Source organism: Nilaparvata lugens, chromosome 14 (assembly GCF_014356525.2).
Source record: "Nilaparvata lugens isolate BPH chromosome 14, ASM1435652v1, whole genome shotgun sequence".
Taxonomy (NCBI): Eukaryota; Metazoa; Arthropoda; class Insecta; order Hemiptera; family Delphacidae; genus Nilaparvata; species Nilaparvata lugens.
The window spans coordinates 165,719-183,197 of record NC_052517.1 but is presented as its reverse complement, the minus strand read 5'-3'; the positions used below and the strand labels follow the sequence as shown (position 1 = coordinate 183,197).

Genomic DNA, 17,479 nt, shown 5'->3' with positions numbered 1-17,479 from the left:
TTAAATCATTGTGAATTGGCATTGGTAGAAGAAGGCTGTGTGAGAATGATATCTCAAGATCACATAATGTTGCATGGAAGATTAAGATTATTAACTTTTGATAAAAGATGGACGAAATCTTCTCAGCATTTGTCTGCGGAAAACATGGCGAAAGAGGGATTTATATCGCATGTGCACCAGACATTGTGCGATGTGTATTTTGTTCAATTTATTTGGGAAAATGGGAAGAAAGTGACATACCACAAGAGAACATGCAAGGTACAGCACGAACTGTGCATTGAGAGGGAAAGATAATAATAACAATTAAAGAGGAGAATTTCGATAATAATATTCTACGCCAATATGAAGAAAGATATTTAACTTTTAATCATGTAGAAGATTCATCCATTCAAGGAGTGTATTTTGAAAAGCATCATCCACATTGTGACTATTGTAAATCATTATCTGATAAAGCAGACAATTTTGCAAGAAATGGTTATTCTTACATAAAAATCACTATCTGCAATGTGTCTATTGCAAATATATTATCGAAAATCCATTGAAAAAGTAATACATTCACCATTTTGTTTATGTGAACAGTGCGAGAAAGAAGGGAAGGAGAGTCTATTGAATCTATTGAAAAAAAAAATTTTTAATTATTCAAGTGTTGATCAAACTGTTTTATGAAAAAGTTAAGGATCCTCAGATCTGAGAGTGCCTAGTGTAGTGAAAATCTCGTTTTTCATGTCATTTAATAACGGTTTTCATGCATTAGGAAGTTTGCAAAAGTCAGTTTCTAGGTTAGATTGATCAATTGAAATAAGAGGAATACGCACGTTGATGTAACGATAGATGGACTTTGATCAACCTGCGTCAAACCTTGAGAGCTGAATTTACCAAAAAGCAGAGGAGGGAGGATTAGTATACTGGAAACAATAATAAAAATAGTAGTACATGATAGGGCTAGCAGATAGGATAGAGAATCGCAGCAGCTGAACTGAGTGTTACTTTGTTATCTGCCGTGACCTACCGCACTAAATTCACTGATAAGCATTATTCAATACATCTGTAACAGTAAATTAGAGTTCCCTCAATTCAAAACTGTCAATAATCTGAGATAATCCATTTTATAGTGTCTACCAGTGATTTTATTTCTTTTAACCGTTGAGTAAGGCAATCCAAACAGCTCGAAGCAATGTCTACTATTGAAGAGAATTAGATCAAATATTAGGTAAACTGCAAAAACTGGATACTTTGGATAATAAGGTGGATACAATAAATAATAATTTTCGGAAGGAAATAGAAGAAATCAAATGGAAATTTTTCACATAAAACAAGAGAAGGCAAAGAAGGACACACTCAAGGATGTGAAAAAAAAAAAATTCAACCTGTTGCTGTATGGAGTTCGAAGTGAAGAGTTTTTCGCTATGAATAAGGAGGTTATTGCAATTTTACAGTTTATGGTTCCTGATACTAATGAAAATTCCATTAGAGCTTATGGAGAATGAACAGGAATAAAGTAGGATCACCGGTTATTGTAAAACTAAATTCAATTAAATTGTAATTGAAAATTTGATATTGAAAGCAAAAAGAAAACTGCAAGAAAATGAAGGATTCGAAAGTATCAAATAAAGGAAGATTTTACTCGTGAGATGAGGGCTATCAGAAAACAATTATTCCACATCTAGTAAGTTTAAATATCAGAAGGAAGAAAAGTGATTATGATAGGAGACAAATTGAAAGTTGATGGGAGGTTTTTTCCCTGGATGACCTGGAAAAGCAAGAGTCTAACTCCTCCAAGAGAGCAAGAAGCAAAGAGAAATCTCCAAAGCCGCAGGTAGAATAACCAAGAATTCCCATGATCGTCGGTCTTCAAAGAAAGGAAGAAAACTCAACAGAAATAACAGTTTAGATAGATTTGTCATGAAAAACACTGAAAAAAATAGAGAAGGGGAGAAGCTGAAGGAACCAAAAATTACAAATCAAGATGAAATTCAGCAGGAGTGGAGCAAACAGAAAACCAGAACGAATAGCAAATTATGGGAACTAGGCCGCCAACCAACAAAATCCGAAAAAAGATTGATTGTAATAATTTAGAAGATAAGAGGAATAGCATTTCCCCAGGATGGTTGGTCGCCGAGGGGAAAAATGACCAATACCCCCCAGGGTTAATTGTAGGTACTTTGAACGTTCACTCTTAGAACCGAAGATAGATTGTGTGAATTGGAGGAAGCACTAGAGAAGACAAATATTGATATTCTAGGAGTATCCGAGTGAGAAGGAACTTTGAAAAAATCGTACAAAGGAAAGTAGATATATTTTCTATCACTATGGAGAAACGCAAGCCCAAAAAGGAGTGGGATTCTCATTAGAGAACAACTGAAATAAAAAAAAATTGAATTCAAAGGATTAGGAGAGGCTGGCTATTTTGAGAATAAGAGTCGGGTGTTCAAAGATATTGAGCATATATCAAGTTTATGCACCGACTGCAGAAGCGGAGAAAGAGGAACGTGAAGCATTCTACGAGCAGTTGTCCACAGCAATCAGACATGAAAAAAATAACTGGAAAAATACGGCAATAATTTTAGGAGATTTCAACGCTCAGGTCGGTCAACAAGAAGACATAGAAGCAAATGTAGTTGGTGAATATGGATATGGGAGAAGGAACGAAGTAGGTCAGTTGTTAGTCGATTTCTGTTTCCAGCATGGCTTGAAGGTAATCAACACTTTCTTCAAGAAAAGAGCTGGGAAAAAGTGGACTTGGATTTCCCCCAACCAGCAGACCAAAAATGAGATTGATTATGTGCTTACCGCTCAAAGTGGATTTATAAAACGGTTCGAAGTGACAGGGAAATTTCAATCCACAACGGATCATAGAATGTTAATAATCGAACTATCACAGGATTGGACAACAGGGAGACCAAGAACTGAATGGAACGGATCTATGAGCAGGACTCCAGTGATTGATGACAATGTTTGAGGGAATTGGAAGACAGTATACAATTGTTAAGTCGAACTCATCTTCAGGCTGACTTTCAAGAGAGTTATAATATATAGAAAATGCTATAAGAAACACTTTTAGACTCTCACAGACTTCCAATTTTAGCAAAATATCACAGAGTACACTGCAAACAATAAAAGCACGGGAGGACATGAAGCGAAGAAAACAAAAGAATACAAAAGAAAAATTAGAATACAATTTATTATGCAAAAAAGCTAGATTTGAAATTCGCAGAGATATCGAACGATTTGAAGACAATATTATCAACAGAATTTTAGAAACTGATGGCTCCACAAAGAAAATCAGGAAAACCCTTTCAAGTGGTGTAGAGTGGAATACTGGTTTGAAAGACAAGACAGGCCGTATAGATAGGAAGAGAGATGGCATAATTGAGAAGGCATCAGTGAATTATGAGGAGTTGTTTAAAAGTTCCTGTAAAAATTGTGAGGAGTTAAAAATATGAGGAGGTGTAAAAATATGAGGAGTTGTTTAAAATTCCAAAAATTGTCCTCCGATGACAAAAATTGTCCTCTGAGGACAATTTCCCTCTCCTCAGAGGATAAAATCAAGTAAAAATGTACTTACATGTGTTGGTTAATGCTGCGTGAATGACAGGTATCTCCTCATATATAGATGCAGGTATAGATAGCGCCTATGCTTCCTTTCGGATTGCCCGTTAACCTCACAGGTATGTTGCCTCAATGAGAGCTCACTGCTTATGAGGTGGGAAGCCGAGTTGAGAGGTGAGAAAATGCTGTGAAAACAATAAATATTAATAACTGATAATATTAGAAATCAATAAGCATCACGAGAAGGCGGATGCTATTCAAAAATATAGAATGTTTGAGTGAGCCCCATGCTGAGACTAGAGGAGAATTTTTTTTTTCATCTTCCAACACGTGCCGCTCGCATGAGGATGCTATTCGAGAATATAGAATGTTTGAGTGATTGTAACGGTTTTTTATGATTGGAGAGGATACTTACAAATCTGAATGATGTTGATAACGATGTGGGAGCACGTGTTGTTCCGTGCCTAGGGGAGAAATTTGAATCTTTTTCGCCTTGTACCACGCCTCGCTCTCACTCGCATGAGTCTGGAACAGAGAGAGAGAAACGCATGGTATATAAACAGAAGTAATGAGAGGAAAATTGACATTTACATCAGAGCCAGATTAGAGTGCACTTCACTATCGTACGAGATGAGTTCTCCATCATCATCATCATCATCGTTCATCCTCCCAGATAGCCCACCAGCCCATCAGCGTATCCTCAACTACTGGCAACAAAAAGCTGCACTCGCTGCCGAGTCGTCTGCTACTGCACCCGCTCCTTCTCCGCTCACTGTGGAACCACCATCACCAGGCGAGATCGTGCTGGGAGACAGTCCGCTTCAACGCCTGGCGCCACCTGCTACCTGGGCACCGCGGCGAGCGGTGCTAACTAGCCTATCCAACAAGATCAAGCAGAAGCAGGGGAAGAGGAGGTTGTCATTTGAGGAACCTGAGGTTAGCGGGGAAGAGGACGAGGAGACAATCTACTCACAAACAAAGGTTAGTTTCAACAAATATTATTAACTTGTATGTGTACAGATTTTTTTTTTTTAACAATTGATCATGGAAAAAAACTGTACACATACAAGCCTTTGATTATCATTATTTGATAGCAAGGAATATTATTTGAACTGATTAGAAATTGAATTACAAGATATTAGTGTTTAAAGTAATCGATCATGCATCAATTATTTGATAGCAAGGAATATCATTTGAACTGATTAGAAATTGAATTACAAGATATTATTGTTTGAAGTAATCGATCATGCATCAATTATTCGATAGCAAGGAAATATATTTGAACTGATTAGAAATTGAATTACGAGATATTAGTGTTTAAAGTAATCGATCATGCATCAATTATTCGATAGCAAGGAAATATTATTTGAGCTGATTAGAAATTTAATTACAAGATATTATTGTTTAAAGTGATCAATCATGCATCAATTATTAGATAGCAAGGAAATATTATTTGAACTGATTAGAAATTGAATTACAAGATATTAGTGTTTAAAGTAATCAATCGATCATGCATCAATTATTCGATAGCAAGGAAATATTATTTGAGCTGATAAGAAATTCAATTACAAGATATTATTGTTCAAAGTAATTGATCATGCATAAATTATTCGATAGCAAGGAAATATTATTGAACTGATTAGAGATTGAATTACGAGATATTAGTGTTTAAAGTAATCGATCATGCATCAATTATTAGATAGCAAGGAAATATCATTTGAACTGATTAGAAATTGAATTACAAGATATTATTGTTCAAAGTAATTGCTCATGTATAAATTATTACTCACTTTGAGATTGTGTAGTGAATCTATTGATCAAGTTCTCTAGTATGATTTGATGAATCTGATTTGATGATAATCTGAAACAAATAAGACACTAATCAAATATTTTTCAACAGAAACGAGCTGGAATGGAGCACGCCTCGTCACTTGCCCCGCTGATGAAGGAGGTGCAGGGGACGGGGGAGGTTGAGTTGGACTTTGTCCAACTCATCAATCAGCCTGTAGCCAAACCCTGGGTGCAGCTGAGAGAATTAAAGGAGGATGCTCCCTATCTTATTATCGGCGCAAGGGAGCATACGAATAAACATGGGCGATGAGTTATTTTAAAAATTAGCAATGCAGCAAGCAAATCTGTGTGTGAGGCATATTTACCACAACGATTTTCTTCCTGAATTACCACGGAAAAAATAGAACAATTTAAAAAACTTGTAAAATTTTGTAATGATAGTATCACATAAGTCTGGGAATTGGACCGATATAAAAATTGTTAAGCATTAACAATTTTTATATCTATACAATTCATCGACTTATGTGTTACGAATTATATAGATGTATGTGTGAAAGTAGTATAAGTAGTGAATGAATTGTGTACATATTTGATAAAAAATTGTTTTCAATTCTTACCTGTTGTTGTTGTTGTTGATAAGTTCACAATGAATAGTAGAAACACAGAAGAAGATGGTTCACCTTTCACCTGCTTACACTCTGTTGTGAATGATAAGTAAAGAAGCTGAGCTCCCCTTTTTAGTTTGTTGTGAGCATGCTCAGAGGCTCAGTAGTCTTTACTACTACATACACACAGACACACACACACACACACATACAGCCAAGCAGCTTCGGTGAGTTGATGCGTTGCTCCCTCCCACATCTGTTTTGGCACGTGTTCCTGCAGATATGGGTTGGCACGATGACATCATTTTCCCCCCCCCTTTCAAATTGCATTCACCTTTTCAGATTTGTTATTTGAAATAATATTCTCATCATTCAAGCAATGTTATAAGCACATAGCAATCTGATACATGGTGTGAATTCATTTCCAACTCGATTGAAAATTGAACCAATTCAATTTTCTTTTGATTAAGTTGGTGTAATGATTAATTAATTAATTTACCTCAGTTAATGTTCAAACATTGAGTTGAAAGGTAAGAAAATTGTATGTAGGAGAAAGCAGAGTTCAAGGAAATGAGGTAGAGGAATCTTGAGTTCAGTGGCAAAAGTTTTTAAGGGTGTGACAGGTTTGGCAGGTAATGTCACATCAACTATTCTAAATAAGCTAATTGACAATCTGCAAGATAAATTCACCTCCCTGGGGGGTATCAGTATTGTGGGCCGGGCACAAAGGTTAATGAAAGGTTAAAGAGAGGTGATCAAGGTATAAATTCATTAGATAGAGCCTGTAAGGTACATGATATAGCTTATACACAAAATAGTGATAATAAAACTCAAGCGGTAGCTGACAGGGCTCTAGCGAACGCAGCATGGGACATATTCAAAAATCCACAAACACCCCTTGCCGAGAAAGCACTTAGCTATCTTGTTACAAATGTCATGAAAGCTAAAGCAGCGTTTGGTGGGTATTTGAGAAAGAAGAAGAAGAAGGGGAAGAATGAGGGAAGAAGTTATAGTAATGATATCAGACGCAAAGCTATAGCTCAGTTGAAAAAACATATTGCAGGGAAAGGCTATTTTTTGAAGCCTTTTCCTCAAATAACCAGTGGGGGGAGTTTCAATCCCACCCTCTTTACCACCACCGCCATCATCATATGGAATGAGTTTATTCCCCCAAAAACAAGTTAAGAAACATAGAACAACAAAGAAGAGTAGGAAGAAGAAGAAGAAGAAGAAGATATGAATATTGAAGGAGAATTGAGTGATTATGATTTGATTGATTGGTCGAAATTATCACAGATTCAGCTAAGAGGTATATATATGCTAGATGCATTACCCAAAAAAATTCTAAAAAATGAGAATGCCATTGTGAATTTAGCAAGGGAAAGCAAAGATGGCACACATTGGGTTGCATATGAAAAAGTCGGCTCCAATGTTTGGTATTTTGATCCAATTGGAAATTTACAACCGCCATACAAATTGGACAAATATTGGAAAAAAGAAAATTGGAGTAAATATCATATTTTATAATGTAGAGCACATGCAACCATTAAATAGTGATTTTTGTGGTCATCTTACATTATTGTTTCTTGCAAATCAGTTGTAATTAAGTGTTTGTGGTGAACACACACACACATGACAAGATGGTTGTTATTACATTAAGATCTAACACAAGTAACCTCTACGAACATTTACAAGAAACTATAGAATTGAATAAAAATCGTGAATGGGAAATTGGATTGATTTATTTTTGTAGCTACAATAGTATTGCAAACATTAACAAAGGAACAAATTCCAGCTTCAAATATGGTGATAGATTAATTGAGCTGGATATGGGTGCATATGAAGTTGAGGATATTATAAAATCTTTAAAGAATAAATTGAATATTGATGAGAAGGAGAAGAATAAACTTATTATACATGCAAACGCAAATACTATGAAGATTGAAATTCATTCTGATGAAGCTATTGATTCAAAACGTACTGATTCGATTGGTAAGATACTTGGTTTTGATAATGTTGTTTTGCAACCAATTAAATGGCATTATTCTCAGCATTTGGTTAACATAACAAGCATTGGTAGTATTGTACTCGAGTGTAATTTAGCATGTGGTAGTTACTCTGATGGAAAACAAAAACATATAATCTACGAATTTTTGCCAAAGGTTCCTAGCGGCTATTTAATAAACGAAGTACCATCGCCGATTATTTATGTACCTTTGAATACGCATCGAATTCAAACTATTAATGTAAAGGTAACAGACCAGAACGGATCGTTTATTGATTTCCGTGGAGATACAATTACAATTAGGTTGCACATATGTGAAAAACAAAAGTAAAGGTAATGGGTTATCTTGTTTTCAATCCACGTTCGAATAAGACGTGTACACACAATGTCATTAGAGAGACAAACGTGAGAGCGTCAAAACCTAAAAACAAACATGCTTTGTCAGCTAAGAGTGCGAGAATATTAGAAAAGTTAGGTTTTATAGTTGATTGGCAGAATGTTAGGAGGAGGAGCTGCAATGAGTGAAATTCTGGACATGGAGACAGACCTTCAGTTTTATAATGATATAACCAAATTCCAATTTCACACTCATACAGTTTATTCGGGACAGGAAATAAAAAACTCTGATGAGGCACATATTGGCATAAATTCTTTAGATGTCTATTCTTCACCTTGCAAATCATCTATATTTATTGAGGGAACAGTTAACTGTACAAAACCAGGAACAGAGCCGGCTGATCCACCAGTTGCGGCAGACTATAAATTAAGCAGTAACGTGATCGGCAACCTTTTTGACGAAATACAATATGAATTAGCAGGTCAGCAAATTTCTAAATCAAGATTGATTGGATTAACATCCACAATTAGAGCTATACTAGTGAAGAATACGCTCAATAAGAACACATATCACTTGGCTGGTTTTGACAGAGCAGGATATGAGCTAACAGATAATAAATCCACTTTCTGTGTACCGCTGAAATTAATCCTCCCGTTTTTTGAAGATTTTCAAAGAATAATTTTAAATTTGAAACAGGAACTCGTCTTATTGAGGTCTCCGACAGACCTAAATTGTGTTGAGTCTGCAACTGGAACAAGCATTAGTGTGAAAATTACAAAACTGCAATGGAGAATGCCCTACATAACTTTAGAAGATCACATAAGACTGAAATTTTTGAGACTGCTCAATGCTGACACTCCACTGAAATCAGGTTTCCGGCATTGGGAAATTTGTGAATTACCAAATTTGCAAAATTCACTCAACCATTCTTGGGCAGTCCACACCACATCGATTTTTGATAGTCCAAAATACGTTATAATTGCATTTCAAACTGATCGTAAGAATAAAATTAAAAAATCAATATTTAATTTTGATAGCTGTGGTATTTACAATGTTAAAGTATATTTGAACAGCGAGTATTATCCATATGAAAATCTGCTAGGTAAAAAGGAACTATTATACCGGATGTTTTTGGATTTTGCGCCCTGCTATTATAATCATTCAATCAATAGCGGAATCAGAACAGAAATTGACTTTAAAACGTTTTGTGATTCAACACCTGGTTGTTGTGGACTGTTCACACCAAGCGAGTCATTCGAAATCATTGACAGATGTTCGTATTGAAATTAAATTAAATAGTGCAGTACCTGCAAATACTTCCGCCTATTGTGTTTTAATTAGCGATCGTGTGATGGAGTACACACCTCTGACGAGCATGGTGATAGAAGTTCAGTAATTTTATTGATAGAGTGCACCGGCTGCAATATTATATAAGGTGTGCACTCTGACAAATTTGGTTCATTATCAGTTTCACTTTTGAACAGGTAACATCTAAAATGTCCTATTCTTTGTGTTCTGATATTTTGGACAAAGCGCAAACTCAGTCTATTGGTATCCAGTGCGATCTTGATTCTGATAATTTCTATTATGAACCAAGGTGCAGCACACTGATCCAGAAGCCACAGGTGGTGGGGGAGGAGCATAAACGGGAAGAGGAGGAGGAGAGGGAGAAAGACGGAGGATTCGACACTGGTTTAAACAAGATTGTAATCAAATTATTGTGAAAGAACTTGCCATAATTGATCAGTTTAATAATAATATTGTATTCTATTTCAAATCACCATTTGCAAAGACAGAATTGAGTGCAAAATTGTATAACGATGTAACATGGTTAGAACGTCACTATCATAAAATAAAATGGGAGGATGGAGATTCAGAATACACTGACTCATTAATACGTGATTACCTTGTAGGTTATGAGAAAATTTTCACAAAAGGAACTGGGAAAGCAAAGTTTTTAAGAAGATTACATACTAATGTTCAATGTATACCAGAGGATTTTGCAAAACCCGATTTCAGCTTTTTCACTAGTTCATGGTGTTATGGTGTATGTAACATTCATAAAAATAGACCAGATGGACGGTGTGCTTTGTTCAGTGCTCAACATTATAATTCTTTGTTGTTTGAAAATATGTATCAAACAAATAATTTCATGTGTGAAAACAATCGAATGCAAAGTCTGAGAATGGCCGCGATGTACACAAATTCGCAGAAAAGAAACTTTGCTCGTTATGGATTCTTCTACAACGGAAAAGAGATTCAGTGTGTTTATTGCATGCATGCATTGAGACTGCATAAAGCACGTACATGTTGTCTGTCTGCAATTAATGAAGAAAGACCACTTAATTACTCTATAATAGTGCCAGCCTACACTTTGTTTTTTTCATTCGCTTATCATGGATCCGAGAAAGTGGTTGGCTGCTGACAACGAGTTGGAAGTGAGGTTAAAAACTGTATTGATTGGTATGATGAGTGTGAAAGTGCAATTAGGAAATCAACTCGTGAAAATTATAGTTTGGGGAAACAATTGAAAGACATTTTTCTAAGCACGGTTAATTTAAATGACATAAGAGACTATCTATGTTATTATCGTCCTCATAATTTGTGTATAGATAAGTTAATTAAAATTGAAGATGAAATTATGAATAGTTATGGTGAAATGTGTGAATAAACTTTTTCTGTGTTCAAATGATTTTTCATTCCAATATCCCACTCACTTTTTAGTTTAGTAGCCGGTCAGAGCTAGACCTGACAACAGCAACGCGTGTGGTGTGATCTTTTTATATAAGTGAGACACGAGCCCCTTCAAGCAACTGTTGTTCCTAATAAGTACAGCACATGCACGTTGTCAATTTATAGAACAGAGACACATGTCAAACATCTGCAAATCCGTTAACAAGCAGTGTTATGGTTTTTCAAAATTCAAAAAATCAACTCGTCTCTTGATGGGAATTTCATTTAATGAATTTGATTCAATTGCGAAGAATATTAAATTTTCAACAGGATGTCAAGATACTGATTTACCGTTAACAAAAACAGAAAATGTGCACTTTCCAATTTTATCTGAGATATTCGAATTACTCGATATCCTAGACAGCGGACATCTACATTATGATTGTACAAATGATTTGCCATTATCTGTTGTTAAAAATTCCGATGAACTTTGGAAATGTTTGTACAATATTGCAGATAAAAAATGTAAAAGAACTTAGATCATTGACCTCTCTGTAGAGATATGGATTCACTTTAATCTGTCAGTATAGCATTGTATCTAGAGTGATAGGGAATTTCTCAATTCACTTCAATATGACAGTATAGCAATAGATGTGGAGTGATAGGGAATTTCTCAATTCACATTAATCTGTCAGTATAGATGTAGAGAGAAAATTTCTCAATTCACTTTTATCTGTCAGTATAGATGTAGAGAGGGAATTTTTCCTCTCAAAGGGAAATTATTTTTTCCCTCACTTTCTCATACCCCTCATCTATACTGGAGCAGGAGAAGGGTGAATCTATTTTGAGAGAGAGTGAGAGAGAGATATCTCTTTCTCTCTCTCTTCATCCCCCTCATCTCCACTGGGCAAGGGGAAGGGTGAATCTATTTTTAGAGAGAGTGAGAGAGAGATATCTCTTTCTCTCTCTTCATCCCCCTCATCACCACTGGGCAAGGGAAAGGGGAAATCTATTTTTATAACAGAGAACCCCCCTCATCATCACAGGGCAAGGGGAAGGGGAAATCTATTTTTAGAACAGTGGGTGGGAGAAGGTGGAGAGGGGGGAGGGGGATTTCGAGCAAAAAAGTGGCTTCGAAGTCCCAAATCATACCTACTCGCGACATTGCTGGGATGTGAAGCATGATAGATCATAAAGCCTTTGAATTTGATAAACGATTGATTTGTGAAGTGAGTTCCAGATATAAGACATATATCTATTTTTTCTATGTCTAGAACTGCTTCTAACTCCTGTTGCCCTTGTAACAATCCATTTGCGTTCCATTCCATTATTTAATGAATGAATCATTCGAATTTCAGTAGTCTACTCTGTTCTGAAATTTGAAACTTCTGAAATTTAGATTGTAGTGAGGTGATTATTTGCTCTTGTCTATCCATTTTTGCCAAGATTAGCTGCAAAATATTATTGGTCCCTTCTTCTACTTCACTTTTTGGCTCTTCCAATTTTGATCTATTTTCTTTTGAGACAATCTGGGCGAAAGTCAATTCCTTAACTGCACTACCATTGTTTAGATTGCGAGCTTCTGTATTATCCGTGATTTATGGTGGGGTTTTCTGAATAATTTTCTTTCGTGAATCCGCAATAGTTTTTGTTTTAGTAGAATTTCTGCAATTCGATTGCAACAGTACAACCTCAATAGCTGACTGGATGTGCTTCACCGCAATGAATAGATTTTGGTAGAGCATCGTTGGGTTTCAAACATTCCTTTGTTTGGTATTTACCTGCACACTTAACACACCTAGGCTCCTTGTTACAATATTTTTGAGTGTGGCCGTATGCTTGGCAACGTTTGCATTGCAGTATCAGATTGGCCTTCTTCAATGCTTCAACTTCCACTCTACAGCCAAGTATATTTTTTCAATTCAAATACCGTTTTCATATCTTCTTCCGCGCTGAATGATACCATGAACATATCAAATGGTTCTCTTGTCTTCCACCTCAGATTGTTTACAACTTCTAGAACTTTCAATCCTCTTACTTTCAAATCTTCCAGAATCATTTCTGTACTACAAGAGTGATTAAGCTTTTCAATCATCACTCTTATTGGTCTCGACTGTTTATCTTCATAGGAGTGCCAGTTGAGCTCATCTTTAATCAATTCTCTGGTGATATTCTGATAAGTTTCTGAATCAACTGCATATTTACTTCAAATGTTTCTTTACTTAACAGTTTTATCCTAAATTTGTCAGCTGGTGACACTTTTTTCAAACTTGTAAGAAGTACATTCAGATTCTTTATACCATCCACAATGATTGGCGGTGGTGGCATTTCTTTCTTCTTCCTCTTCTCCTCCTCACTGATTGGTTTTTCCACAGGAGTGATTTTATTATTCAAATTTTGTTGCTTCTTTTTTGCAGACTCATTTTTGATTTCTGGCGATGGGGTGCTAAGCTTCCTCTTCTTGGTAACCCGCTTAGAACGAGTTCTGATCCATTCAGTTTCTTCAGCCAATTCTTCTTCATTTATTCATTTATTTATTTATTTATCCGTGGACAGAATCACAAATCATATAAATATGATTAGGAAGGAACAACAGGCTAGGCCCAAATTTATTCAATTCCCAAATTTTGATAAATTAATAAAATGTCCAAAAAATAGGTTATGTTTCTACTGTAAAACGTTCAAGTTCAATTTCCGTCCAAAATATATACAAGCTAAACATTTTGAATTTATAGAAATTAAAACACCAAACTATATTTAAAAAAAGTCGGTATACGGACGAAAGTTTTACAGGACAACGACTTTGAGTGGTAAAATAATTTTAATGTGAATATTCATTCGTATAGTAGGAAGAAGGATGAAATAATAGTAACAATTTAAAACATTTATTTATACAAAGAATTATATTGAAAACATTAATTCATACAAAGAATCTCACACTGAACCACAACATTGTGATTACTACAACATAACCTATTCACTTATGCATGATTATGTGATTATGCATTATTGTGATTACTACAACATAACCTATTCACTTATTCACCTAAGCAGGCGTAGTCGCAGGAGATTGCTTGCGGCGCCTGCGCAGGTTGACTGCTCCGTTTAATTCACTCTCTCCAGGTGAAAGCCTTCAGGTTGCTGCGGCGTTGCTCGCCACTGCTCCTATTCGTGCTCTTTCCAGACGACCATGAACCGAAACGAACGCTCTCACTCGCTCTCATTGTGAGCGCATAACATGAGAACGTAATGCAGTTTCTTGAAGTGTCACCCGGCAAACCAATTTATAAGACGTTGTCACTTCAATAACACTTAATTATCACTTCATATTGAATTAATCGAGTTATTTTATAAAATGTTGAGCCCAAAAATACACACAACTTCTCTCACTAAGCACATTTGTCGAGCAGTTCTCGGCTGCTGAGCTAGTAGGCTGTGAGCTATGGATCTTTTTCTCAATATTGGAATTATTTGCATGCTATTTTTGTAATTTTTCCATTCATTTAAAAAAAACTTATGCTATTTGGGAGATATTACATAGACTGTCAGACAGACAGACTTTATGCGTCCACACATGATTTCAGCTGAATAAGGCTAGTTACACACTCATTCAGTTCGTTTCGTTTTCGATTCGTTTTCGGCAAATTCCGATAAGTGTGAAACGGTAATTCGGTTTGAATTCGGTACCAAATAGAAACCACATAGAACCGAACACCCACTTGACTCTAATAAATTCCATCAGGTTTCAATTCGTTGCAAGCGTGAGGCTACTTTCAAACACTTCCGGTTCGGTTCGGTTCGTTTCATTTTCGGCAAATTCCAATAAGTGTGAAATGATGATTCAGTTTGAATTCGGTACTGAATAGCAACCGCATAGCACTGACCGCCCCCTCGAAACGAATAAGTTTTATTATATTCGAATTCGTTGCTGGGGAAACAGGAAAAACAAAGTATTCTACACACGCTTGCCTTTTTTGTTTTTATTTTAACCTGATATCGTGATTATCTGTTTCAAAATTTTCCAAGTCAAAATAATATGGTCAATTCATTTCTGTTAGTTCACAGAAAATTTTTTCTCAATGAATAGTTTGCTGAAGAAATATGAAAGATATATATAAAAACTAAGAGAGAATTTTCATTTATTTTTATTTTTTATTTCCCCACGAATATTACATGATTTCATCAATGGAGAGGAGAGATGAAGCTTATATACCATGTGTCAAAACGAGGAACAAATTTTCAATTAAAAAAATAATCTCTCTGAACATCTAAAATTAACATAATCAAAAAGAAACTATTCAAATAATTCACAATTTTAAATTAACTTTAAAATCTTGTTGTTCAAGAAATAACATCTTACAATTTAACACCAGCTGTTATATTTAATATACCAGCATGAACTGTGAGAATCCAAACAGAACTGTATTTTGAGAAGAAAATACCTAATTGGAACCGAACGAATTACAACCTGACATGTATGAAAGCCTCATTCGTTTTCGGTAACGAACCAAACAGAACCGAAAATGAACCGAACCGAATGAAACCGAAAGCGTGTGAAGCTAGCCTTATACACAACTTTGATCTATAAGTTCTATAATTCATAATACTACTTGTGATAGCAGTTACTATGACAATTTTTTTCTGTTCAAAGTGTTGAATTTGTGAGTAAAAGCTCCTATTAGTGTTCACTAACACTTGATTATTCAATGTATAGGTACGCATTCATTTCATTTCATAGAATAGCAAAATCTATAATGAATCTTATACTGGATTGGATAAGAATAGATGTTTATTTTCAATTATCTATATTGATTATGTAGTGTTTCATTCTTGTGTTATAAATATAAAAAAAATATTTTTCATGGCTTCCTTGTATTGGTCTTTTTGAGTTTGTCATTTGCTTGTAATTTTGTTACTTTGTCTTATCGTTTGTAAGTATTGAGATGTGACCTGCTTTCCGTAATTTTATTTATTCTAGTGGTTCGAATATTGGTGAAAAATAACATTGAAGCTTTTTTTCTTTCAATTGAAATGTTTACTGTACCGGTAGTGCCATTTTGTAAGTTAGAATATTTATTTTATCAATCTGTATTATTTTATGCAAATAAATGAATTAGAATTTGATTTTTTCTATAATTCATTGGTATCTTCATATGTTGAGATCATTGAAAAGGTTTGAGATGTGCGGGTTTCGCCATTCACTTTCCTTTGAAATAGTTCCCTTTCAAGTTGAAGTCTAAAAACATCATTTTTCTGCCCAATATTATCTGATTTTAGCTCGGACTTTGACTCATAAGCCCACCGAGATAATCTTTTGGACCGGTGTTAAACCGTCGTTGTTCTCATAAGCCCAACTTTTTAATCCATAGGTTTATCCCTGCGACGCCTTTACGCCTTGGCTCAGCCAGACCTGAGCTCATAAAGCTGATTTTTAGACCGCAGCGCAAAAACCGGTTATTAATCCTGGACCACGCCTCGGGTCAGCCAGACCCGAGCTCATAAAGCCGATTTTTAGACCGCAGCGAAAAAACCAGTTATTAATCCTGGACTAGAGATAACCCGGAGCTCATAAACCGGCCCTAAGAGAAATGCCAAACCGTCGACTTGAATCTTAGACCACACTTCGCTCGGTCAATTGATAAATAATTCTAGATTTTTAAAAGAATCTGGCAGTAGAGCAAAACGAGAGAGTGATAGCTCTAGACACTTTGTTGAGTAATAGACAATGATAGCAATACCATTGCTAATCAAACACTGTCATTACGTTGATCTCACTTTAATACTAAAGATTGTTTCATTATATGGTTACATATGAGTTATTTGCTCCACTATCTTAACTATTTGGTATTTTCTGCAGGTGTCGAAGATTGATGTTCATAACCACCAAATTCGATATGGAATCAATATTGAGATAATAACTGTGGATCAGAATGGTCTGCGACATTCTCTTGTACATGATACTGAGCTTATTCATATAGACAAATGGGATCAAATAGTATTATCATGTGCATCAGAAAATTATAAGGTTGGTGGCATATTTCCAGTCTCTCATGCATCCTATTATATTAAGTGAGCAATTCCTGTATTTATTTATATGGTTATAATGTTATATATCTATGTCCAATGGATCTCGAAAACGGCTCTAACGATTTTCAGGAAATTTCAAAATGGTAGGTTTGTGATAAAAAAATTTGATTGCACTAGGTCTCATTCCTGGGAAAACTAGCTGAAGTACATGAAAAGGATAATAATTATTATCCATCCTTGGGAAAACAGATGATAATAATTTCGTCGTTTGTCAATAACAGAAGATACAATCGCCTGTGTGTGAGAGAGACAGAATTATGTTCAGCTGTTGAATCAATTAGCTTACCTCACGAGAAATTAATATTATCTAGAGATTTTAATCAAAATAATCTGATTAGTTGACATGACATGGTATATCATTCTGAATAAGAGTATATCATAATTTTCAAAGTTAATCATTATTCTACAGTTTTAAGTGAATAATGAGTGTTA

General features: G+C 35.3%; 1 protein-coding gene across 1 annotated transcript; it reads left to right on the top strand.

Annotated features, from left to right (window-relative positions):
• The first annotated feature begins 4,179 nt into the window (after window positions 1-4,179).
• On the top strand, window positions 4,180-5,650 carry LOC120354248. Its single transcript, XM_039441122.1, has 2 exons — window positions 4,180-4,530; window positions 5,450-5,650. Exons 1-2 carry the CDS (start codon window positions 4,180-4,182, stop codon window positions 5,648-5,650), a joined length of 552 nt encoding a protein of 183 aa, XP_039297056.1.
• The last annotated feature ends 11,829 nt before the right edge of the window (window positions 5,651-17,479 follow it).